Raw genomic sequence first — 27,017 nt, 5'->3', positions numbered from 1 at the left:
TCAATTCACTACTTGGTATTCCACTAACCCACTCCTCCCTCTTCATACCCACTGCTGGAAGTTTGTTGTAGTGGTTTTTGGCCAGTTACCACGATTTCAGTATTCCTCCAAAAGACCTCTTGCCATGAAACACACCAACAGTCTTCATGTCAGCTACTTGAACGCAATTGCCAGCCACATCCATTTTAGGAAAGGGCCAAACAAAAACATCATTGAAATCCTTTTTAAAGTACTGATAAAGAATAGAGACTCGTGACTAAAACATTTAAAGGTTTTTTTTTTTTTTTTTTAAATATGCAGTTTAACAGATAAAACTGCTGTCATCTATATGGCTTACTTCATCTAAAGTGTTCTTAAAAGTTCTAAGTAATCATTGCTCTGTGTGCTGTTTATGCTCTGTAAATCCTACCCACTTATAAGCCATTTGTTTTAATGTAATAAGATGGTATATTTGGTTTCTTTGACAACTGTTTGGTGAGAAACTTACGTTGTATTGTTGTATGGTTGTGTTTTATTTGTTTGGGTTTTTTGGGCGGGGGAGAGTTGGTTTTTTGTGTAGGTGAATATGTTTTGAAATGCTATTTTCAAAAGCATCTGTAAGTTTTGAGTTTTTTTAAATGTTGTTATATTTCTCTTTTAATTTAAGAAAAATGTTGCAACAGGAAGGGAATGTAGGAGAAAGGACTTCTAAGTAAGTTTTTATTATTGTTACTTTCTGGAAACAGGATAAAAACAGAAAGCCACAATTTGTCATTGTAGTGTCTGGAATGACTGACTATAATTAAAATAAGTTATAGATCAGATATGACTATAAAGTAGTATATGTGACTCATTACTTCGTCTCTTTATGTTATAGTTATACCTAACATAATATAGACTTAGTGGTTTTGGTTTTAAAGGAGAGTGCCTATCTACAGATGGTCAAGAGTTAAAGGAGATGTGTATAAAATACTTAGGACCTCACTTCAGAAGCATTTATTATTGCCCTTTGACCTCCAAATAACAGGCTTATTGGAAATTATTTTTACCTATATGATACTTTGCTAGATATGAGTTATAGCATACACTTAAAAGCGGTAATGTGTTTCTTTTCAAATATTCTGTTCTTTGATCCTCTTTGTAATATGTCATCTTCCTCCCTGCACCACTGCCCTCCTCCCAGCCTCCCAAGGTACAGCTCATAGAATATTGTTGGGTATTTGGGGATTTTTTTCTCCCTTTGGTTCATTATATACCTACCACTCACAAACCAAATTGTATATTATATGATACACTTAATGCTCCAAAATCATCCTTAGAAACTATTGAATATATGTGTGTGTGTGTGTGTGTGTGTGTGTGTGTGTATTTTATAGATAGAGCACTGTTTCTCATTCTCATTTATCAAGTACGTATTGGGGGTCATGGACTGTATATATATCCATTATTGTTAATCCTCACTATTCTATAAAATAGATTATTTTTATCTTTGTTTTACAGAGGACGAAACTGAGGCTTAGAGAGTTTATTGCTCAAGATTACACAGTTTGTGGGAAATCTAGACTTTGTGTTCATATATTTTATGATTCCACAGCCTTTGTTTTTTCCACTATAATGGAATAGTGGAAATCATGCTAAATGTGGGAGTCAGAAGATATGTGTATGAGTAATTTATATTTTACAGTTCTTTTACCTTGGGTAAAATCGTTTAAGTTCCCTTAGGCCTCAGCTTTTTCATCTACATATAATGGATATAATAATATTTTGTTCAACCTACCTCAGGGACTGTATATACAAATCCTTTTCATTACAATTGTTACAGAATATTTTGCCCCAAAGTAGATTTCTCCTTGGTGAAAACAGATACCACAAAACGATGAAGTAATACTTTATATATTTTTGTACTGAGGAAAAAATAGCTATTAGCTTAGAATTTAAGTGAAAATATAGAAGATCGCCTTTATGATACAGGAGTAGGAAAAGGTTTCTTAACCAAAAACTAAAAGCAGACTAAAACAAAAAGGCCAATAATAACTTCTCTTTACTTATACATAATTTTTTAAAATGTCTATATCGTACTCCTTCTGTTCTAAGATACTGTCCGTTGTAAAACACACCATTGATTTAATAATATGTTTTTCTCCAACATTTTTATCATTTTAAGTATAGTACACATTCAGGAAAAGTGAAAAAAATATAAAGGTACAGCTCAAGGAATTATAACAAAGCCAGCACCTCTGTAACTGGCACCCAGATCAGGAAGTTGAAAAATACCAGTGCCCCAGAAGACTTCCCTCGTGACACTTCCCAGTCATAGCCTTCTTCCTCTTCTCGTATGGTAACTACTATCCTGGCTTCTAATGTAATAGTTTTGTTTTGCTAACTCTATATAAATGGAATCATAAAGTAGTATTCTTTTGTTATGCCTTCTTTCACTTCACATAGTTTTTGAAATTTACCCATATTGTGTTTAACAGTTTATTTATTTTTATTGTTTTGACATATTCCTTTGTCATACTGCAGTTTATCTATTTAACTTTGGGAGCCTGCTTGGGTTATTGCCATTTTAATGCAACTATGAACATTCTTACAAATGTCTATTAGTGCAGTGTGCACACATTGCTATTGGACATATATCTAGGAGTAGAATTACTGGGTCATAGGTTAAGCATACATGGTACTTGAGTAGCTAATTCCAAAAAGTTTTCCAAAGTGGTTGTGCCAAATAACACCTATATTAGCAGTACATGAGGGTTCTAGTTTCTCCACATGCTTGCCCATACTTGGCCTTATCAGTTTATTTAATTTTAGCTATGCTGCTGGGTAGGAATTATTAATATCTCACTATTGTTTTAATTTGCCTTTCCTTCGTTATTTATGAAGTTGGACTCTTCTTTGGTGTGGTTAATAATTATTTGGATAGTCAGTTTTGTGAATTGCCTATTCAAACCTTTCTTCATTTTTCTGTCAGGTTTTTGTTTATTTGTTTGGTTGTTCTTTGTTGGTTTTAAATATAATAAATATTTTTCTTCCACTCTGTGACTTACCTTTTCAGTCTCTTAATGCTGTCTTTTGAACTTAATATACAGTCATATGTCACATAATGACAGGAATCTGTTCTGAGAAATGCCGTCGTTAGGCAATTTCGTCGTTGTGCAAACGTCACAGAGTGTACTTAGACAAACCTAGATGGTATGGCCTACTACACACCTACGCCACATGGTACTCATCTGATGGGACCACCGTTGTATATGTGGTCCTTCGTTGATCGAAAAGTTGTTATGTGGCACCTGACTGTAGACCAATTTATTAGTCATTTCCTTTATGGTTATGCCTTTCTTTGCCCTGTTTTAACAGATCTTCCCTACAGCAAGATAATGAAGATATTCTCCTATATTATCTTCTAGAAGCCTTATTTTTTTTACTTCTTATTTCTGGATGCACAATTTATGTGGTATTTATTTCTACATGGAATATCAAGATTTTTTTTCAATTTTCAGCACCATTTATTGAAAAACCCACCCTTTCTCTGCTGCTCTCCATTGCTACTTGTGTTATAAATCTTATAAGTGAATCTAATTCTGGACTCTCTATTTCTCTATCCTTGAGTCAGTACCTGTCTTAATTACTCTAGCTAGACAATAAACACTGTCTTAATTACTCTAACTTTATTAAATGTTTTACTGTTTGGTAAAATAAATCTTATCAACTTGTTTTTCTTCAAGAGTTTCTTGGCTGTTCTTAGCCCTTTGCATTTATAAATTTTGGAATCAGCTTGTTAATTTCTACTAACAACAAGAAGATTGGCATTTTTATTAGGAATTGCATTGACTCAGTCAATGTGGAGTAAATTAACAGCTTTACAATAACACATCTTCCAATCTGTGAACTTTATATGTTCCTCTATTTATTTATATCTTTAATCTCTCTTAATGTTTTATGATTTTCTAGGTAGACATCTTGCACATGTTTTGTTAAGTGTATTTGTTGGTATTTCATATTTTTATGCTATTATGAATGATATTTCTGAAATTTTCTTATGGTTTGTTACTAATAATAGAACTTATTTGCGTATTGATTTTGTGTATTGATCTTTTATCTAGTGACTTTGCTAAACTCATTCATCCTAATAATTTAGATTTTCTAAGTAAACAGTCATGTTCTCTGCAAATAATGACCATTTTATTTCTTTTTTCCAGTCTTTATACCTTTTTTTTTTCTTGCCTTCATTGCCTAGAACTTAAATAGAAGGTAAATAATGGGCATCCTTGTCTTGTTTCTAATCTTAAAAGGGAAAGTTTTCAACGTTTTACCATTGTGTTTTTATTTTGTATAGGTTTTTGTAGATACCTTTTATTAGAATAAAGAAGTTTCTTTCTATGCCTAGTTTAAGAATTTTAATCATGAATGGGTGAAAAAACTTTATCAAATATTTTCTCTGCATTTATTGATGTGATGGTATGACTTTTCTCTTTTATTCTATTAATGAGATTAATCATATTAGTTAATTAAAAATTGTTACTCCAACCCTGTGTTCTTACCATAGACCCAGCTTAGTTATGCTATATTAATTTTTTTTATATATTGGTGGACTTAGTTTGTTAATATTAATTTTGCCATCTGTGTTTATGAGTGAGACTGACCTGTAATTTTCCTTGCCAGGTATTGGTATTAAGCTTATGTTTATGTCATAAAATGAGTTGGGATGTATTTCCCTTTTTTCTGTCATCTGGTAGAATTTCTATAAAATTGGTGTTATTTCTTCCGTAAATGTTTGGTAAAATTTACCTGTGAAGCGTGTGGGCCTAAAGAAGAAGGTTCTAGTTATTGATTCAATTTTTAAATTAGTTTTAGAACCATTCATATATTTAATTTCTTGCATCAGTTTTGGTAACTTGTGGCGGTGGTGGGGGAGGTGGTGTTTAAGAAATTTATTCATTTTGTTTAAATTTTCAAAATTATCAGCATAAAGGTCTTCATAATATCCTCTTATGATCTTTTAATGTCTGTGGTAGCTGTAGTAATTACTACACAGTACTAATAAATTTGAGTCTATGTCTATCATTTTAATATATGTTTTCTATTTGACTCATCCGTTCAGAGATTTTTTCTCTTAGTGCCTTCTTGTGAATTGAATATTTTTCCATTTCATTTTTTCCCTTTATTAACAGGATATTTATATGTTAAAATAATTATACACTCTTTTATTATTCTTTTTATGGTTACTCTAGAGCTGTCCTGTCTAATACATTAGCTATAGCCACAGGTGACTATTTAAATTTATTAAAATTAAGTAAAATTTAAAATCAGTTTCTCAGTCATACCAGTCATATTTTAAGTGCTCAGTAGCCACATCTGGTTACCATATTGGACAGTGCAGATATTTCCATCATCAAAAAAAGTTAAATTGAACAGGGCTACTCCAATGATTATAACATGCAACCCTGACTTACCACCATTAATTAGTTAGCCTCATCTCAGACAATAGTATTTTATTCTTATATACATTATTATTAGTGTATACATTTGATATTCATTTACATTTACCCATATATTTCCCATTTTGATGCTTTTCTTCTCGCATCTCTAAGATTCTAACTAGTATCATTTTTCTCTGCCTGAAGACTACCCTTTAGTATTATCTTTATTATAGATCTGCTAGTGACAGAGCCTCCCAGTTTTTATTTATCTGAAAATGTATTTTTTTATTTTACCTCTATTCTTGAAGGATAAATATTTCATTGTTTCCTGGATTCTTTTGTTTCTATTGAAAAGTGAGCTGGCCATCTTATTTTTGTTCCTTTCAAAGTAATATGTTTCTTTTCTCTAGCAGACTTTAAATTTTATCTTTCTCCCTGGTTTTCAACAATTTTCCTACAGTGTGCCTAGGTTAGGTTTTCTTTGTAAGTATTCCTGTTGGGGTTCATATTGCTCTTTGAATATGTGATTTGATGACTTTCAACAGTTTTAGAGAATTCTCAGTTATTATCTCACAAGAATCACTTCTTCCCAATTCTCTCTCCCCTCCTCCTCTGGGATTTCAGTTGCAGTATGTTACATCTTACTGTGTCCCTAATGTCCCTTACATTCTTTTCTGTATTTACCTTCCTTTTGACTCTTCATGCATCATTCTCAATATTTTCTCCTAGTTTACTAGTTCTCTCTTCAGCTGTCTCTGATATACTGTTTAACCCATCACCTGAGTCCTGAATTTCAGTTTTTGTATTTTTCAGTTCTAGATTTTCCATTTGGTTCTTTTTTATAGGTTATAGTTTTCTCCAAAAGTTCTCAATCTTGTCTTTCTTAAGCATATTAGGCAAAATTATTTTAAGGTCTGTGACTAGTACCTCTGTTATCTAGATTCCTTGTGAGTCTTTTCAATTATCTTTGTGTGTTAGTTTCCTAGGGCTGCCATAACAAAGTCCCACAAACTAGGTGGCTTAGAACAACAGAAATGTATTGTTTCACGATTCTGGAGCCTAGAAGTCCAAAATCAAGATGTCACAGGGCCATGCTCCCTCCAAAACCTATGGGAGAGAATCCTTCCTTGCCTCTTTTACCTTCTGGTATTTGCCAGCAATCCTTGGCATCCTTGGTTTGTAGATGTTTCACTCTCATCTCTGCCTCTGTCATCGTGTAGCATCTTCTTCCAGTGTGTCTCTCTCCTCTCCTTAATAAGGACACCAGTCATTGGATTAAAGGCCCACCCTACTCCATTATGATCTCATCTTAAGTAATTATCTGCAATGATCCTATTTCCAAGGCAAGTCATATTCTGAGGTACTGGGGGCAAGGGCTTCAACATATCTTTTTGGGGGACACAGTTCGTGCCATAACATGTTGTTTCTCTTTTTTTTATTATTCCATGTTGTTATGACATATGTCAGGCTGTTCTTTATCAAGGGCCACATACTGTATAGGAAAAGTTGTAGAGATAATATGAGAGCTAAAATGTTATCTTTCTCTAGACAGGATTACTTTTGTTTGCTTTTGACAGGCGGCCAGCCACACTAGCAATGCTGATTTACCTTAATCCAGTTAACAGGGATTGAGATGATTTGAAGCTTGACTTTGGACCCTAGAAAGGCCATTCTGATTCTCACTTATTGCTGGGGTGTAGCCACTCAGAGTCTGTGCAGATAAGAGTTAACATAGCTGACTGACATGGCCAGTCACTGGAAAGCCCTGCTTGCAAGGCTGGCCCTTGGCTGGTGTCTGGGAACTTGGCTGGTAAACAGTTCCCTACACTGATATCAAACTTTCTCCAGCTGATTAAGGATGGCTCATTGTGCCTACACTGTTTGTACAAACAATATACATCTTACTCTGAACATCTGGTTTCCTTCTGAGAGTCTGGAATTTTGGTATGTGCTAGGCAGAGGGTGCCTACATCATGAGCCCGCAGTAAAAACCTTGAGTGCTGAGTCTCTAATGAGCTTCTCTGTTATACAAAAAAGAGGTATAATTCCTCCTTGTTGCTGGAGGAATTAAGTGTATCCTGTGTGACTTCGGTGGGAAAGGACTCTTTTTTTTTTTAATGGTGGTAAAATATACATACCATAAAATTTATCATTTTAACCATTTTAGTGTACAATTCAGTGTACGTTTTTTTAGTGTATAATTCAGTAGCATTAAGTACATTCACAGTGTTGTACAGCCATCACTACTGTCCATTTCCAGAACTTTTTCATCATCCTGAACAAAAACTCAGGAAGGGACTCTTGAAGATTGCACATGGTTTCCTCTGAACTTCACCTCTCATGCCTTTTCCTTTTGCTGATTTTCCTTTTGCTTTGTATCCTTTTGCTGATTTTCCTTTTGCTTTGTATCCTTTTGCTGTAATAAATTTTATCCATGAGTACAGCTGTATGCTGAGTCCTGTGAGCCCTCTTAGAGAATCACCAAACCCAGGGGACCCCTGACACAGGGTCCCAACTCAGAGCTTAAGTGTTCAGCTCACTGATAGACCTTGAACCCTAGTTTTTATTCCTCTAATCCTGAGAGGCTGTTGAAAGCTCTGGTCCATTTCTTAGCCTCTCAATTGCTTTTTCCAGATTAGCAGACACTCCTAGGAGAAAAACAGCCCCAAGTGCGAGGCTCATGTTGCTGGCTCCTTTACCCTTTATCCACACAGATATATTCCCAATCCCTTTTCCTGGTTGCCACTAAAAAATTATGTAATCTAATTGCTTATGATATTTATTGCCTGACTTTGTGTCTTTTGTTTCTTGATATATCCCAAGCACCTAGAACAGCATCTGGCACACGGAGGTACTCAATAAGTATTTTTAGAATGTATGAAGTTGGCTTTGATAATTGGTTGAAGAAACAGTAAAAGTCAAGGAGAGAAGGGAAATGGTAGAAAACAAACCATTGAATTTATATGCTTTATTCTTTTTACTATCCCTAGATGTATGTAAGACAAACCATTGGGATGCAGGAAGAAAATATTATAACTCTTACTTATTTTTTCTCTAAAGAAATTAAAAAGTAAACATTACTCATAATTAAGTATGTGGATTGACAAGTGGTGCTCTCTCTCGGATGCTGTCATAGAGTCCTGTCACATATAATGTGGAAAGTATCCTCATTATCTCCACATTGCACACCTCTAGGGAGACAGTGTGCTCAATCCGTTCCGTGCGAATGGCTACCCCCAGAGTTGTGCCGTACAGCATCCTCGGGTATGTTAAGTATGATTTTGTTGCCAAAAATGAAAGATGTCACCTATTTAAAACAAAAATAAAAACAAAACTCGTATATCTGTATACGTTAAAGACTTAGAATCATACTAGAAAAAAAATCTCTCTGAAAATCTCTCAAAGAGCCTCAAGGATAAGAATGCAGCTCCTGTCTTAAATTTGTAAGAAAAACTGATTAACGTCAGGGAAGATGGACATTCACTAGCAGAATTTCAGCAAAAACCTTTGTGTAATTGGTGTGTGGTGTTAAAAACAATCAGTGTCACGCTTTAGCCCAGCAATGAGGCACTTGTTCCGTTTGGTTCTATGTATCCTTGTTGGTACCTTTTTTTAGCTATGGCAGCCATTAAAACCTATAGCGAAATGAATTGAACTTTCAGTCCATCCTTCAAATAGTTGTATCACGCAGTATTAAACTAAGATTTTTCAAAACAACAGAGCATAGTTAATCATATATTGCATATTACAGGCATACGTCAGAGATATTGTGGGTTTGGTTCCAGACCACCACAATAGAGCAAATATTGCAATAAAGTAAGTCACACGAATTTTTTGGTTTCCCAGTGCATATAAAAGTTATGTTTACACTATACTGTAGTCTATTAAGTGTGCAATACCATTATGTTTAAAAAAAACAATGTGCATACCTTAACTAAAAAATACTTTATTGCTAAAAAATGCTACCCATCATCTGAGCCTTCAGTGAGTCATAATCTTTTTGCTGGTGAAGGATTTTGCCTCAGTGGCTGCTGACTGATCAGGGTGGTGCTTGTGGAAAGCTGGGGTGGCTGTGGCTGTTTCTTAAACTAAGATAAGAAGGGGCCGGCCCGGTGGCGCAGCGGTTAAGTGCACGCGCTCTGCTGCGGCGGCCTGGGGCTCGCAGGGTCAGATCCCAGGCGTGCACCAACGCACGGCTTGCTAAGCCATGCTGTGGCAGCATCCCATATAAAGTAGAGGAGGATGGGCATGGATGTTAGCCCAGGGCCAATCTTCCTCAAGAAAAAAGGGGAGGATTAGCATCGGATGTTAGCTCAGGGCTAGTCCTCCTCACACACACACACAGAAAGATAATGAAGTTTGCCGCATCAATTGACTCTTCCTTTTACGAACAATTTCTGTGTAGCATGTGATGCAGTTTGATAACATTTTACCCACAGTAGAACTTCTTTCAAAATCGGGATCTATCCTCTCAAACCCTGCTGCTGCTTTATCAACTAAATTTATGTAATATTCTAAATCTTTGTTGTCATTTCAACAGTCTTCACAGCATCTTCCCCAGGAGTAGATTCCATCTCAAGAAACCACTTTCTTTGCTCATCCTTAAGAAGCAGCTCCTCATCCATTAAAGTTTTATCATGAGGTTGCAGCAATTCAGTCACATCTTCAGTCTCCACTTCTAATTCTAGTTCTCTTCCTGTTTCCACCACACTTTCAATTTGTAAAAAAACGCAGTATCTACAAAACGCAAAGTCCAAAGTGCAGTAAAATAAAGTATGCTTGTATTTCATTCTTCCGAAAATTTTTGGTATATGTTAATTACTATTAATGAACAGTTTTTAATGTATGTAGACCACTGCTCTAAGCAAAAGAGAAAAGTAAAGCTCGAGAATGATTAAGTAACTTACTCACAGATACTGAGTTAATCAGTGGCAGGACCAGAATTTAGTCACAATTTTTATTTTTTTTATTTTTTTTATTTTTATTTTTTTAGTCACAGTTTTTAAGTGTTAATAACTGTGCCATAAAACTAAAAGGAGCTAGCGAAGAATTTGGGGGGGGGTCTGATGTAACAAAAGTGAGGTATTGTGTGTGTGACAATATTAATCAGTGTAACTTAAGACAGATGATTTATTGTGTCTTAGACATTAGAATCTTAAAATTTTAACCAGAGGATTTCCAAGTGCTCATATTCTCTTTCCTATGTACTTTGCACCATAGTCCTTTCTCAGTTGTGGCCTGAGTTTTCCTCACTCCACTGTTGCTAACCACTCCTTCATTTAACTTAAGCATTTCATTGTCAGTTTTCCCTTCTAGGCCTTGAAATCTTAAGATTTCAAGGAAATTTAAGATAATTTCTCCTCAGAAATCAAAGTTGGGGACCAGTACATTAGATCTTTTGGGCGTAACAGTGAGGGTTGAGTTTACCTGTGTGATTAAGAGATTCAGATAAAGCGTATCTTACAAGTCCAAGTGATATAAGGTCTTAATTATTTTCTTTAACTTAAGAGCATGTTGGTTTATAGGACACGAGTTCAGCAATTCTCAAACTTGATTGTGTATCAGAATCACTTGTAGGGCTTGTGAGAGTGGAGATTGCTGGCCCTGACCCTGGAGTGTCTTATTCATTAGGTCTGTATTGGGACTTAAGACTTATCACTTCTAGCATGTTCTCAGGTGATGCTGATGCTTCTAGTCCAGGGACCGCGCCTTGAGAACCACTTCTGTGGTTCATAGTCTCTTTTTCAGGTAGAATAAACGTACTTGTTTTTCGTTGGTCTGCTTTGCTTTGCCGTGAACATGTTCTCCTCTTCCCCTAGAATGCAGTATTCTTTTTATCTTCTTGCCCCATAAAAACATTAAGATGTACTCCTTAAATAAAATTCTGAAAATAATCTTATCACGACTTTTGTATCTACTTTCCAATCCTCTAATGTGTATCAATTCTATATAGTTGACATATAGACAGCCCTTGCTTTGCACAGTTCCGATATACACAAATTTCAGTTATGATTGTATGTTAACTGTAATTGTATAAAATACAAACTTTACTGCTGACTCTTCAGTCCACAAATCACTACATATCACGTTGTGACCAGTGACCAGTCATGTCACCTCTTTCAAAGTCTGGCAGTAGTTGGTCACTGCACCTGTTACTGAGTTCACACACAGAAAGCAAAGTGTGTAGTTGTGATCCCTCCTTGTGTCCCAGTGATAAACTCATGTGACATTTCACAAAAGTGGATAATCAAAAGAAGGGATTGGCCAACAAAGATTAAAGCACAGCAAAGAAACAAAAAATGATACTGCCAGAAGTGGAATTCGAATTGAACATAAATGGAGTTATAGAAGAAATAGGTGACAGCAGAAATGTTGACACTTTTGCTGTTCAAGAGACTCTCGATATGCCACCAGAGGAACTTGGTGAAGGTGAACTTATTGACATAAATGAGGAAAGTGGTTGTGACATAAAGGATGAAGAGATGACACTGACATAAGCTTTTACATTAAAGGAACTCTTGGAGATATTTCATACATTGAAAGCACAGAGGATACAATGTTGGAAGCTGATCCTAACTTAGAAAGGAGTGTGACAGTTCACCAGGGCCTAGAAAAGATGCTTGCTTCCTATCGTAAGTTACACCAGAAGAAGGCAATAAGCACTGTTCAAACTGCTCTTGATAAATTTTTTATAAAGAAATAAAACACTTGAATTCTCAATGTTTTCAGTGTTTTAAATTAGTGCATTAAATAAATATTAGTTTTACTATTTTTTCATTTCCTTATACATTTATAATTGATGGAGAATTTACAATGTTTTGACAAAAAATTTTCAAGATAATGGAACAATAGTAATTTTTCCCATTGATTTTTAAAATTTCTTGCAGTTTTGGCTTGTATGATTATTTTTATCATCCTATACTGCATTCAAACCAAAGACTGCCTATGTGTATGTATGTATGCATGAATATGTGTATGAATGAAAGCATGTATATAAAGCCTTTATTTGTATTGTATAAAGGCCTTATTTGTACCGTATAAAGCAGTGCTTCCCAACCTTGACATACACACAAAAAACATTTGCATAGCACACTGTGATATACAGAAGAGATTGCTCATGGCTGAAGGGCAGTGACTAAGAACCTCTTGCCATCCCAAGCCTTGCTCAGCTGCCCCAAGGGCTGAGGAGATAAATATCTCAAGCACAAGTATAACTCATTTGAGGCCCACAGGTTACAATGCTCCAGTGTTGAAAGAATTGTAAACTCCTTGAGGAGGCGCTTTAAGCCCTCATAGCACTTAGTATGGTATTCTCTGTATAGGTTTTTTTGGGGTTTTTTTTGTGAGGAAGATCAGCCCTGAGCTAACATCCATGCCAATCCTCCTCTTTTTGCTGAGGAAGACCGGCCCTGAGCTAACATCTATTGCCAATCCTCCTCATTTTTTTTTTTTTTTAATCCTTTTTCTCCCCAAAGCCCCAGTAGATAGTTGTATGTCATAGTTGGACATCCTTCTAGTTGCTATATGTGGGACACGGCCTTAGCATGTGTGCTAAGACAAGTGGTGCGTCGGTGCGCGCCCGGGATCCGAACCCGGGCCGCCAGTAGCAGAGCACGCACACTTAACTGCTAAGCCACAGGGCCGGCCTCTGTATAGTTGTTTTTGACTGACCATATTTGGCATATAGTATAACACATACTTTTCATTGAGATTTCTTTAAAAAGGTAAGAACTGTGAGTGAGTCTTCTCAAAGGTATATTTAGTAAATGTCTAAAGATATTTTATTGTACTTAATATTTCTTTTCTACAGTTATTAACCGTTAAAATATGTTATTTGAAACATCACTATATAACGAGTGTTAGAAATGCAGAGGTGAAATTAAAACTTAACATAGGAAATAAGTAGGTGTGGGAAAATGGATTTGTTGTCTTAGAAGAAAAGTATTTGGTAAAAATGTTTCTAATTCTTTTTATGAGCACAAAGCATATGAAATGAAAGAGGGCTAGATATGAAAATGAGATATTAAATTATGTGCATTTTTTTGTTGTCTTGGTGATTGATGTCAGCTTTCCAGGTATTGTGTTTTGATAATTAAATATTGAAAGTTAAAAAAATAAAAACAAAATGGTATTATTTTCAGCCTTGGTGAATGTTAGACTATTACCGTGTTAATTGATATTTTTAACTGTCGTACAATAACATGATTTTTGTATTGACTTGATTATATAACATTTAACTCAGGGCTGTCTTTGATACCACTCTTCCTTGTTACATTTCAAGGCCTCTGTGTTGTATGTATCTCAACCTGTTTTGTTGTAGAACATATATATTGCTTCTAAAAATAGAACTGTCATCTTGAGGGTAGACTATTTTGTGTTTTGGAATTCTAGAATTATGTCATATTTGTAAGAAAGTAAGACTTTGAGGGCTGGCCTGGTGGTGCAAGTGGTTAAGTGCCTGCGCTCCGCTGCGGTGGCCCAGGGTTTGCAGGTTCGGATCCTGGGCGTGAACCGACGCACCACTTGGTAAGCCATGCTGTGGCGGCGTCTCATATAAAGTAGAGGAAGATGGACATGGATGTTAGCCCAGGGCCAGTCTTCCTCAAGAAAAAAAGGGAGGATTGGCATCGGATGTTAGTTCAGGGCTAGTCCTCCTCACAAAAAAAAAGAAAGACTTTGAGCAGCTATTTTGAATTTTTTTTAACCATAGGAAATGTAATGATGTGCTTTAATTAAAAATAAGTCAGATTTTTTTAAGCTTTATTGAAGTATAATTGACAAATAAAATTGTAAGATATTTAAAGTGTATATCATGATGATTTGATATACATATACATTGTGAAAGGATTTCTCCCATCTAGTTAATTAACATGTCCATCACCTCACATATTTGTATTTTTTCTTTTTTTTTTTTATGAAAACATTTCATTTCTACTCTTTCAGTTATACAATACAGTGTTATCGACTATAGTGACCATGTCATACATTGGGTCAGACCTTATTCATCTAATAGCTGAAAGTTTGTACCTATTTACCAACTTCTCCCTATTCACTCTTCCCCCTCGCCCCTGGGAACCACTTTGCTACTCTCTGTTTCTATGAGTTTGACTTTTTTTTTTGAGATTTCACATATGAGTGATATCATACAATATTTATCTTTCTCTGTCTGGCTTAATTCACATAGCATAATGCCCTCAAGGCATCTATGTTGTCATAAAGAGTAGGATTTCCCTCTTTCTTGTCGCTGAATAATATTGCATTGTATATATACCACATCTTCTTTTTCCATTTATCCATTGATAGACACAGGTTGTCTCCATGTCTTGGCTATTGTGAATAATTAAGCAGATTTTTATAATCTAATTTTTATCTTAAGAACCAAGTATATCTTACAGGTGTATAGAGCATGCCCAAACTATAAATTTGACTTTATCCGCTTGCTTTGATAGTAGGTACATATTTCTCTAAAAATTTAATCTCCATAAAAGTACCACTTTAATAGAAATTAGAAACACTAATATTTTAACAGTTGTTATTCTTTTTTTTTTTTTTTAAAGATTTTATTTATTTATTTTTTCCCCCAAAGCCCCAGCAGATAGTTGTATGTCATAGCTGCACATCCTTCTAGTTGCTGTATGTGGGACGCGGCCTCAGCATGGCCGGAAAAGCGGTGCGTCGGTGCACGCCCGGGATCCGAACCCGGGCCGCCAGCAGCGGAGCGTGTGCACTTAACCGCTAAGCCACCGGGCCGGCCCGACAGTTGTTGTTCTTAAATTGTAGGCTCAGAGCTGAATTTTTGGTGTGAACATGTGTAAACTTTTCCACATTCAGCAAATACATATTTCTGTAGCATTAATACATAGTTGTATTAATTGTAGCATTAATACATATTTCTTTTATAATCTTTTTAAAATACAGCTTTACTTAATAAAATGTATATTTCTCCTCTTTTTAGAATGTAAAGTTCCTTTACAGTTATTACAGTTTTGTAAAAATATCTTGAAAGAGACTGGATAACTTGCTTTTTTGTTTTTTAAATACTACAGTTGTTCTTTTTAAGTTTGATATTTTATTTTAGGACATATTGATGCATTTACTTCAAAGCTTTTCCTGCTAGAAGAAATTACCTCAGAAGAATTAAAAGAAAAACTTTCAGCACTCAAGTAAGAAAGTTTACTTGGTTGTGGGAATTAAAAAACTTGTTAATATGATCTCCAATTTTCCTTTATCTCTAAATATTGGTTAAGTTTAAATCATTTATTTTCAGGACTTTTAATTCTTTTATACATTCAGGCTTCCCCTGACCCAATTTGTGATCCATCTATACTAATCATCTCCATCTCCAAATTAAATATAATGCCAGTGGCACCAGTCTTTCTACTTAAGACAAAGGAGGCTAGAGCAAGAGAGTAGCCCACCATCTTAGAGGTGCCCGGGAGCATACATTTCATCCCTTTTCAGGGACGGGAAAGAATAGAGCCGTCACAAACTCTTAGCTCTCAGGATTGTTTTGTATACATTCATTTAGACATCCTAACTTCTAAAAGTTTGCCCTTCTACCAAGCATTACTGTATATCAGATTGAAATGAATTTGTTGTATTCAGAACTCCAGGTACCTAAATGCAAAGGAAAATAACTTATCGACATTGTCTAATTTGTATCTTATAACTTTCCAGGAAGGACTGGTGGTAGTATTATCTCCATTTTATGTCTGAGGAAACTGAGACTTAGAGTAACTTGCCCCAGAGCACGCAGCTGAGCTAGAGTGACAACCTTGGTGTTTAATATGTTGATTCACCACTTAGGATGAGAAATTGTCCTGAGTTATACTAGTTGCATAGGTCCAGCTTTGGGGCTTGACACAGTTTTTGAAGGGTCCCAGATTCAAACTTGAGTTCTTTGCTTGTACTTCAAAATGTCCACTTCTGTTATAAGGATTGCTTCTTTTGAGGGGTAACTTCTTATTTACATATGTGAATAGAAAAGCTTTTCCATACATTGTTCACTGCCTGCCCCACCTCTCCCAGTGAAAACCATTTTTAAATAATTAAGGAAATGAGTTCAGGTCTAGAACAGACACTAAGGAAATATCTTACATTTCATTTCCCTTTAACTATCCTGTCCCCAGTCAGTGGCTTCTCTGGCATCACACATTTAAAGTACTTCTCAATTTCTTTGGAAGCCAATTCACCACCATCTCTGAAAGGCAGATTCTTCTGCAAATTAGTTCTGCTAAAGACTTCTGAACATTTTTTAAAGTTTATAATTTGAATATTAAATAGTTATCTCTTTACAACTGCTCTGATTCACACAAGCCAAGAGAAATCAGGAAATGGCAAAAAATAAGTAAATATTATAATTTAATCAAATTAGAAATAAATTTTGGTATTCTGTGTTTTGCATTATCTCTTCTGTTGTTTTCTTTTGTTGTTAAGGGCATTTCTCTTCCTGAGGAGCTATAATTGTTGAGTAAGTTTTTAAATTTCATTTAATGTGAATTTCTTCTGTTTAATAGGATTTCAAGTTTATTTAACATCCTCCAACACATTCTAAGGAAATTAAGTAGGTAAGTATTTTTTTGACATTTTGTATTGATAAGTCTGGTTTTCTTGGATGAAAATTAATAGAAACCTTGGCTATATGCTGTTAGGGTTAGATAGAAAATAACCTAGAAATGCGAGATTTATCCTATTGTGTCAAAGTTGAAATTGTGAAAATATAAATAAAAAGATAATATAATAGTATCTGGCTTTAATGAGCTTGCAATTACATTTTTCTATAAGGCTATTGTATTGGTTTCCTATTGCCACTGTAACAAATTCCCACACACTTAATGACTTAAAACAACATAAATTTATTCTCTCATAGTTCTGGAGGTCGGAAGTCCAAAATCATTTTCAGTGGACTAAACTCATGTCAGCAGGGCTGGTTCCTTTTGGAGTCTCTAAGGGGACAATCATTTCCTTGCCTTGATTTTCAGCTTTTAGTGGCTACCTGTATTCCTTGACTTGTGGCTCCTTCCTCCATCTTCAAAGTGCATCACTCAGATCTCTGCTTCCGTTGTCACACTGCGTTTTTAATCACATTTGCAAAGCCATTAGAGGTAACATCCACAAGTTCTGGAGATTAGGATGTAGATATCCTGGGGGACCATTATTCAGCCTACTATAGCTATACTGTTTACATTTTCAGGATAAGGAAGCAACATAGAGCTAGTGGTCAAAAGGCATTAGGTCCATGGCAAATCTTAGAATATAAATTCTCCGTCTGATCATTTATCAAACTGTTTTGTTATGTGAACTTTTGCATTTATTCTGTTATACACTGACCAAAAGATAAACTAAAAAACAATTCAAGAGTCTGAACTAAAAATCAAAAATCTCCAAGTTCTAACTCTCCTACTTTACTTATTATGCAACTAGGTATCAGTTTCCTTATGTATAAAATGATGGTGTTGAATTCAATAATTTCGTAGGTACTTTTCTGTTCTGAGATTCTGTGGCAGAATTTTTCTTTTATATATTCTGTCCTTCATGTGAAGCACAATGATTATACATGAAATTTGCCAAATGCTTTTTGAAATTTTATTATCAAATATCTTAGTTTGTGTATTAGTTTCTACTGCAGATCACCACAAAATTAGAGTTGTAAAACAACACAAATTTATAATCTTGCACTTCTCTTAAGTCAGAAGTCTAAAAGGTTTCCTTGGGCTAAAATCAAGGTGTCAGCAAGGCTACGTTCATTTTTGTAGGCCCTGGGTATGGTCTGTTTCCTTGACTTTTGTATATTCTAGAGGCCACCTGCATTCCTTGGCTCCTAGTCCTCATCCTTCATCTTCAAAGTTTCAAAGGCAAGTTGAGTCCTCCTCATATCACATCTCTGACCTCTGCCACAGTCACATCTCCCTCTTAGTCTCTTTTGCCTCCCTCTTCTACATTTAAAGACTCTTATGATTACAGTGGCCCACTGAAATAATGCAGGAAAATCTTATCATTTCAAAATCAGCTGATTAGGAACCGTAATTCCATCTTAATTCCCCTTTGCCATGTAATGTAACATATTCACAGGTTCTAGGGTTTAGGACATAGGCAACTTTGGGAGGGCCATTATTCCGCCTACCCTACTTTGTATCCAGCCATGTACATGGCATTCCTATGGCACTTTTAAGATACTGTTCCTTGGAGTGTCTTGTTCTCCATGAATTCTCTCTGTAAACCAAAGCTTTCTTCATTTTTAGTGAAGGTAGTTAAGATATATGATTCTCATTGATAAAAGCTCAATCTTTGAAATGTTATTTATTCCTATCACCAATCAATTATTATTCATTTCCTTATGTGGAAATATAAAAGTGATTGGGAAAAAAATTCTCTGGAGGATAAGAATAATTCTCTGAACTTCCTTTATCAACACCTATTACTTTTCTGTTTAACAAATTAATGAAAACATAACTTATCAGGTTTGTAGGCAGATCTGTATAACTCAAGTATGATTGATCCTTATTTTATTATTTTTTTATTTTGTTGAGGTCGTATTGGCTTTTCACATTGTATAAATTTCAGGTGTACGTTATTATATTTCAGTTTCTGTATAGATTGCATCATGTTCGCCACCAATAGTCTAGTTTTTATACATCACCATACACATGCACCCCTTTACCCCTTTTGCTCTCCCTCCACCCCCTTTTCCTCTGGTAACCACTAACCTGTTTTCCTTATCTGTGTGTTTGTTTATCTTCCTCATATGAGTGAAATCATAGGATATTTGTCTTTTTCTGTCTATTTCACTTAGCCTAATACCCTCAAAGTCCATCCATGTTGTCGCAAATAGCATGGTTTTGTCTTTTTTTATGGCTGATTAGTATTCTATTTTGTATATACACCACGTCTTCTGTATCCATTCATCTGTTGATGGGCGCTTAGGTTGCCTCCACGTCTTGGCTATTGCAAGTAATGCCGCGATGAACATAGGGGTGCATAATCTTTTTAAATTGTTGATTTTCTATTCATTGGATAAATACCCAGTAGTGGAATGGCTGGATCATATGGTATTTCTATTTTTAGTTTTTTGAGAAGCCAAAAATATTGTACCAGTTTGCATTTCTACCAGCAGTGCATGAGGGTTCGCTTTTCTCCACATCTTCTCCAATGCTTGTTATTTCTTGTCTTGTTAATTATAGCCATTCTGAAGGGTGTGAGGTGATATCTCATTGTAGTTTTGATTTGCACTTCTCTAATAATTAGTGATGTTGAACATCTTTTCATATACCTCTTGGCCATCTGTATATCTTCTTCGGAAAAAATGTTTATATTCTTTGCCCATTTTTTGATTGGGTTGTTCATTTTTTTGTTGTTGAGTTGTATGGATTCTTTATATATTTTGGAAATTAACCCCTTGTCAGATATATGATTTGCAAATATTTTCTCCCAGTTGATGGGTTGTCTTTTCGTTTTATTGATGGTTTCCTTTGCTTTGCAGCTTTTGAATCTGATGTAGTCCCATTTGTTTATTTTTTCTTTTGTTTTCTCTTGCATGAGTAGACATAGTATTCGAAAAGATACTGATAAGACTGATATCAAAGAGTGTACTGCGTGTATTTTCTTCTGAGTTTTATGGTTTCAGGTCTTACATTCAAGTCTTTATTCCATTTTGAGTTAATTTTTGTGTATGGTATAAGATAATGGTCTACTTTCATTCTTTTGCATTTGGCTGTCTAGTTTTCCCAACACCATTTATTGAAGAGACTGTTCTTTCTCCATTGTATGTTCTTTGTCAAAGATTAGCTGTCCCTAGATTAATCCTTATTTTTAATGATATATTGTGGGAAAGAACTGATATTCTCTTTAGCACCTTTGAGCCAGAGGAGTGTACAATCCCAAGAAAGCACAGTTTATTAATCATACCCTGTTAGCTTGTTATGTTGATACACTGAATTCCTTAAAGCTTTCTAAGGAGAAAGGGAAAATGTAGATTTGATGTTGGACAGAAGTGATTATTGTGGCAGGAGAGGATCATGATTAAGGATATGGCCTGTGGAGTTCAACTACCTGGTTTTATATCTAAGCCCTGCACTCAGAACTTTGGGCAAATTGCTTAGCATCTCTAATTTCTGTTTGTCTCTAATATAGGGTTAATAATTAATATTATGCCTTGAAGGTTTGTTATGGAGGATTTAACGACAAAATGGATGTAAGCAGTACAACAGTTGTTCATGATAAACATTCAATACCTCTCAGCTGCTATTGTTACTGTTGTTCTCATAGCACCTCATATTGTATTGTGATTGTTCCATTGACTGTTTCTTCCACTTTATTTTAAACTACTAAATGTAGTGAATGTGTCACATTCACTTTTGTATCTCTGGTCACCTATTACTAGATACAAAGTGGGCGCAATATTTGTTGAATGAATTAAAATGCCCTGTATAGGAATGCTATGTATGTACACTCATAAAATGCTTTTCAGTATATGTTGTCCATGGATTACAGAATTAGGTAGACTATTTGTTTCCCATTAAATTATTGAAAACTTACAAATTGACTGATAGAACAGTAAAAAGAAAATAATTATATGTCTTGAACTTTGGAATAAGAATTAAAATTAGTTGCCTAAAAGGCATGAAAATAGTTAAAAGTTCTTAAATCTTATTTGATTATAAAAGTATTTTTAGAGGTGATGTTCCATTCCCATAATTGTTTTCAATTTTACTAATAGATTATGATTAAGAAAATGCTCTTGAAATTGACACAGTAAGCCAATGAGTTGTTTCATTGTGTGGATTTAGCTTGCAGGAGGGTTCCTACTTGTTGTCTCATGCAGCAGAAGATTCTTCACTCCTGATCTACAAGACATCTGATGGAAAAGTTACTAGGACAGCATACAATTTGCATAAAACACATTGCGGCCTTCCTGGTGTACCTTCCAGTCTCTCAGTTCCCTGGGTCCCATTAGATCCCAGTCTCTTACTACCATATCATATCCATCATGGAAGAATACCTTGTACTTTTCCGCCTAAATCACTAGATCCCACAACACAACAAAAGGTAAGATCTTTTTTGAAATTAAATGTTCCATTAGGTTGTTTATTGTTAATCTGTTTCACTGACTGTACAATATTTCAACCTGATGTCCACATTTGCCATATTAATCACACCACCATTCTAAAAACTATATCTATAGGAAGGGTAGATAAAGTTGTATACTCTACTGAGTCCAGTTGTTATGTCAGTGGAACTTTCTATTTTTGTAAGGTTTATAAGTCAGCTAAAGAAAATTCTGTTAGCTTGCCCAGCAGGGGCATGAGTAAGGCATCCGCATAGTTAAATCTCCATGTTTCTATGAAAAGCAAAGTTATATTTTTTTGTAATTTTTATTTATGTAGACTGTTTCATTTCATTAAATATTTGAGGCAATTTGCAGAAGAATACATACAATAAAATTATCATGATACAATTAAAAATTGATAAGTAGGATATAGAAAAATATAAAAGCAAGTGTTAGTAATTAGTGAATGTAGTGCCTTATTAAAAGTACAATAAAATGTTAAGGACTAAATTGTGTTTTGCTAAGTATTGTATAACTCAGTATTTATTGAGTTATAATTAATATTACTCTCTTTATAGAATCCTTGCCAGAAATACCAGTTGAATGATTTTTCTCTCTGTGAAACTTGTGTAAAGCCATGGCTAGAAATACTTTTCACCGTGTCACTCATTCTTTATATCGTATGAGAAATTCCAATTTGAATTTAGTTGTAGGAAAAGTTTTGTTCTCTAAAGTGAACCTGAATGTTTAGGAAACAAAAACCTGGTGTATTTTTCTTCCCTGCCGCCAAAAATCTTTGAGTCAAAATTACTGTCTGAGTTCTATAATTTTCTCAGTGTGTGTGCCCCAGAACATCTATCACTTGTGTACCCTGTGGATATTTTCTCTTCTTTTTTTCTATGTTATATTAAATTAATCTATAAATGGTCCCAAGTCCTTTGAGAAATAACTGGAATGCAAATATTGAGGATATTTTATAATTTATAGTGAATGGGGTTGTTTCTGTTTTTCAGTTCTCTACCCTAATGTTACTGTTTGGAAGGATCCTTTTAGAAATGAAAACTCCTTGCACATTCTTAGTTAAATTTGGCCAAGAAAATATATAAGTGGTTAACTAGTTGCTACAGTGAAAGAAAGGAGAAAGTTGTTAGCATTTTAAGCCATTTTATCTACAGTTTTGGTTGGCTATTTCCAGTTAACTTTAATATCAGTAGTGATTTTTATAACCTCCTATGGCAAAATTTTCTTAACCAACTTAAAAATAATAATTGAAAACTATTTTTGAAGGATTTATGTTTTTTATAGGATAATGATTTCCTTTTAATTTAGAAACTCTGATTGTAGTCTCTTACCTATAACATATAATTCTGTGTGGGAGTGGCTTATTCCTTTTTAGTGAAAATAAAGTTTAAATTAATACCTTGACACAATTTCATATGTTCAGAGTTTGGCCACATAAATATAAAGTTAAACAATTCAATTATATATATATACTACTGAGCACTTGTTGATTTATATTTTTTAACTTGCTTCATACATTCAGTCCAGGGACAAATACTTAGTGAGATTATCCGGGACCTGGTTGTTGTACAGTCTAGCATTAGGTACAGTAGCCAATTAGATAACTAGTGCTTAGTTTGATGTTTTTCAAGCCCATGGAAAGTTTTTGGTGATCTCTTACACATCTCCCTAAAATATGTCTCTGCGTTTGGTGGGAATTACCCCACCTTCCTGCCTGAGTTCCTCCTAGCCAGGATGGGACTTTCTACTCCATCCAAAGTAAGCACAGATAGGGATTCTAGCCTTAGCTGCAATAGGAAAAGACCAAAACTTCAGGAAACCCAGAGAAGTAAAACCCTATATGAAACAGAAATCATCTACGTATTACAAGGTGTAAAAACTCATATAACAAATGTTTCTGCCTCTAATACGATCCCTTAGTCCCTAGTCCACTTGAACTCAGATCTCTTCTTTGTGTTGTACCTTAGGCACTAACCCTGAGAGATACCCCAGTAGAGTCTGCATCTGCCTCCTACTGCGTGGAGCAGAGCTTAATAGGAGGACTCATTTGCTTCCTGTGCTATGCCTGACTTCTTCCACTTATAGTCGTTTTGCAATGGGTCTGTGCCTCTCCCTTTTCTCCTTCCACAACTTGTATAATAAACATTCATTACATTCACATACACATGCACACAAATGCATATGTAATCTTGCAGTGGAAGTTTCAAAATGCTTGCTCTCCTCAATGATATAGTTGATACAATTACTGTGGTCAGTGTACTTTTATAGTAAATACCAGCTGAGTGGGAGTGGTATAGATAGTCTAAAAATCACAGCACTTTTCAAATCAATCCGTTATAAAAGCTCATCAGCCTCAGACAGATTGACAGACTCAATTCCCAACTCAAGTTAGTCCTTTCTAGTCATCAAATCGTAAACCAAAAAATACCCCTGGAGAGACAAGATTCCCTTCCAGTGAGGGAAGTTGGATCTGATTCATTCTTAGTGAGCCAGTAGCCCCTTGGAGCAATGCTAATAATATGTCTGTTGTATTAGGAATATGAGAGAGTGTGCTTGGAGTTACAGTATCGCCCATCACTCCCAGATCTGGAATTCACGGGACAAGATGTGAAGAGACAGAAAGGGTGCAAAGTGGCTTGGGAAAATAGGGACAGCTATGGACAGGTTCTGAGGAAATGGTTTCAGGCTACACAGCTTTGGTCCTTCTCTGCAAGGCCTGGCTTTCTCCATTACCCCTTTAAAAAATTTTATGTTCTCGGGGCCGGCCCCGTGGCTTAGCAGTTAAGTGCGCGCGCTCCACTGCTGGCAGCCCGGGTTCGGATCCCGGGCGCGCTCCGACGCACTGCTGCTCCGGCCATGCTGAGGCCACGTCCCACATACAGCAACTAGAAGGACGTGCAGCTATGACATACAACTATCTACTGGGCCTTTGGGGGGAAAAATAATAATAATAAATAAAATTATAAATGATAGCTTCTAAAAAAAAAAACAAAAAGAATTGGGAAAAAAAAAATTTTTATGTTCTCTCTCTGAGTGGCCAAGGAGATGACAACATTTTCAGATCTCATCTTCAGCAGGACTATAATTAGCAAGGGATTATGTCCTAGGGCTACACCTTCTCTCTTCTCTAGACTGTGTGAGCTAGAAAGTGAGGATGAGTAGCAGCTTGTGCTGAGAAGAGTAGATATGAAGGTAGAACCAGCACCCCAACAAAGTTTCTTCCCCCACTTCCCTTCTTCCTCTTTTCCTATCCTCTGTAGTCTCCTTCCAGTTTTTTCCTCCACCTTTTCTTTCTTTCTCTCCTGCAAGAATCTTTTCTTTCAACCCCTCAGTTTTTCCTTTCTACTTGGCTTCTTTTCTCTTTTCCCTTCCTTTCATGTTTACTCTTTTTTTCCTCCTTCTCTTTTAGACTCTTCTGTTTTTCTTACTCTCCATTTTATAATTTCTTTTCCCTCTGTGTGACCTCTGACCTTCTTCTTGTATTTCCTTTCCCTCCCTTCATATTTTTCATTTCTTCCTTTCTCCTGCCCTTTAGCTTCATTATTGCAAACACATTGCTGACAACGCCTGTCATTCCCTCATTTTCTAATTTAACATTTCAACCTCTTCCAAATTTAAGACGGAGAGTGGTTTCCCCTTTGCTTCTCTCCATCTACCCTCATCTGTCGTCTTCCCTGGTTGTTATTTGAAAGTTTACTACTTTAAAACTGTGTCAGATTAAAGTTTGTTTAGAAGCAGCCAGGTGACTGGGGATTAAAAATATATAAAGGACCATTAGTAAGGTAATTAGTCCATGTGCAATCTGTAAATAATACAGAGTTAACTGTATATAAATACGTTGTAAACATGGTAAGCTATTCTGTCCTTTGCTTCCTCTCTTAGGTTGGTGGAACAAGAATGCCTACCCGCAGCCGCAGGAATCCGATTTCCATGGAAACCAAAAGCCTGCCTGCTCAGCAAGTTGAAAATGAAGGAGTGGCTCCAAATAAAAGAAAAATAACTTAAGGACTCCACCATGGAAAATGAAGAAAAACCAGTTATAACAATGTTCAATTTAGAAAAGTTTGAGGGGAGATATGCCTAAAAGATCTGTAGACGAGATGAACATTTTTCTTTTAGTGTCCTTGAAAGTTCTTAGAGTGCCTTGAAAAAACATGTTGGCTATGTGAAGGAATGTTTCAACTAAAATAGAATATTATGCTCTTAATACTTGATGTTTGAGGAAAATCTAGATATGTTTTAACCTTAGCATGACAGGGAGCTATATACAGAAGAAAAATATTTTTATAGTGGGCCTTTTCTAAAAGTTGTAAATAAGAAAATAATTTACTTTTTTCAAGAGCAATATTTATCATTGTACGTTATGTTAATAATTTGAGTTATATCACCAATCTGTTGAGATTGGCTCAAAAGGTTAAATCTTGCCACTGTCAGAGATAATTTTGAGCAACATAAACCTTGTTTCTGATCTATTGTGACAGTTTTTATATACTATGTTAAGATGATTGTTGCAGGTTAATAAAGTTAATACCTTTAAGAACTTGGTGAAATTCCATTGCAGGAGCCAAAAATTAAAATTAAAAATAAAAAATTCCTTGCCTCTGAAAAGTCACAAGTTAACAGTTTCTTGTTGGGCAAACAGCGGTTTGTTAAAAAAAAAAACAAACAGAAAACTTTGTGGTGTAGCAGGTTTGGTGACAGAATGCTTCTCTCTTAGCACAAATTCCGGGTGAGTATGATATATACTATTGAAAGCAAAGAGATGAGGATGATTTCCAGAAAAGTCTCATTATTTCAACTGACAAGGCTAATGTGTGGTACATCATCAGTTATTTTTTCCTCATCTATCCTAGTTAATTTAAATTTTCCAGGACCACATAGATGAATTTGGAAAAGGGCACGCTCAGCTGATGTTACTGTAGCGAATTTGGACTTAAGAAGAAATGGACTGACTTAATTTTTGTATCCCTATTCTTTAAAGTTTTCAGAAATATGTGCATCATTTGTAAAATACAAGTTTTGTAATCCAAAGCAATGTTTGCTTTGTTTTTGGAAATTTTTATGTGTTTTATATTAATGTAAGAAATTAGTCCCAGAAATCTTCTCACTGTTGTTAAGTAACAGTTGAGTATTTTTAGCCTCAACTCCCAAGTTCTGTTTTGATTTTTTGGTCAGTTATAAAATATTTTTAAACTAGTGAGTAATTAGTAAAATTGTGTTATGTATTTTAATATATAATGTCCCATTCTGCCATTTCCTTTTTGAAACATTGAGCTTTTTTTTAAACAGACTTGATCTTTTTATTTTTTAACTTTGTTACATACTCCCATATCCCAGAAATATTTTAGTTGTGAATCATTTGGCAGTGAACAAAGGGAGAGGCAGGGATTCCCTTGGAATTTGCTCTTTTAAAAAAGCTAGACAATGATTTCTTCAGACTCCTGGATACCAGAAAGACTTGGCTTTCATTTTTTTAATGTTGCTTTTTACTTACTAAAATGTATGATCTTGCAAGTGATTATTTTGAAATGATCTTAGCCATACATTTGAGT

At 35.2% G+C, this 27,017-nt stretch overlaps 1 protein-coding gene across 5 annotated transcripts in view; it reads left to right on the top strand.

The window, feature by feature from the left end:
• Positions 1-26,583, top strand: part of ICE2 (interactor of little elongation complex ELL subunit 2) — a 68,575-nt gene extending 41,992 nt beyond the window's left edge. For all 5 annotated transcript variants that reach the window (XM_058541729.1, XM_058541731.1, XM_058541728.1 and 2 more), the window contains 4 exons: positions 15,478-15,562; positions 16,916-16,966; positions 21,185-21,443; positions 25,348-26,583. In XM_058541729.1, coding sequence (XP_058397712.1) covers positions 15,478-15,562; positions 16,916-16,966; positions 21,185-21,443; positions 25,348-25,470 — 518 coding nt within the window. In that variant the 3' untranslated portion in view covers positions 25,471-26,583. The remainder of the gene's footprint in view (positions 1-15,477; positions 15,563-16,915; positions 16,967-21,184; positions 21,444-25,347) is intronic.
• The last annotated feature ends 434 nt before the right edge of the window (positions 26,584-27,017 follow it).

Source organism: Diceros bicornis, chromosome 5 (genome assembly GCF_020826845.1).
Source record: "Diceros bicornis minor isolate mBicDic1 chromosome 5, mDicBic1.mat.cur, whole genome shotgun sequence".
Taxonomy (NCBI): domain Eukaryota; kingdom Metazoa; phylum Chordata; class Mammalia; order Perissodactyla; family Rhinocerotidae; genus Diceros; species Diceros bicornis.
The sequence above is the reverse complement of the archived record's forward strand: the minus strand, read 5'-3'. Positions and strand labels throughout refer to the sequence as shown.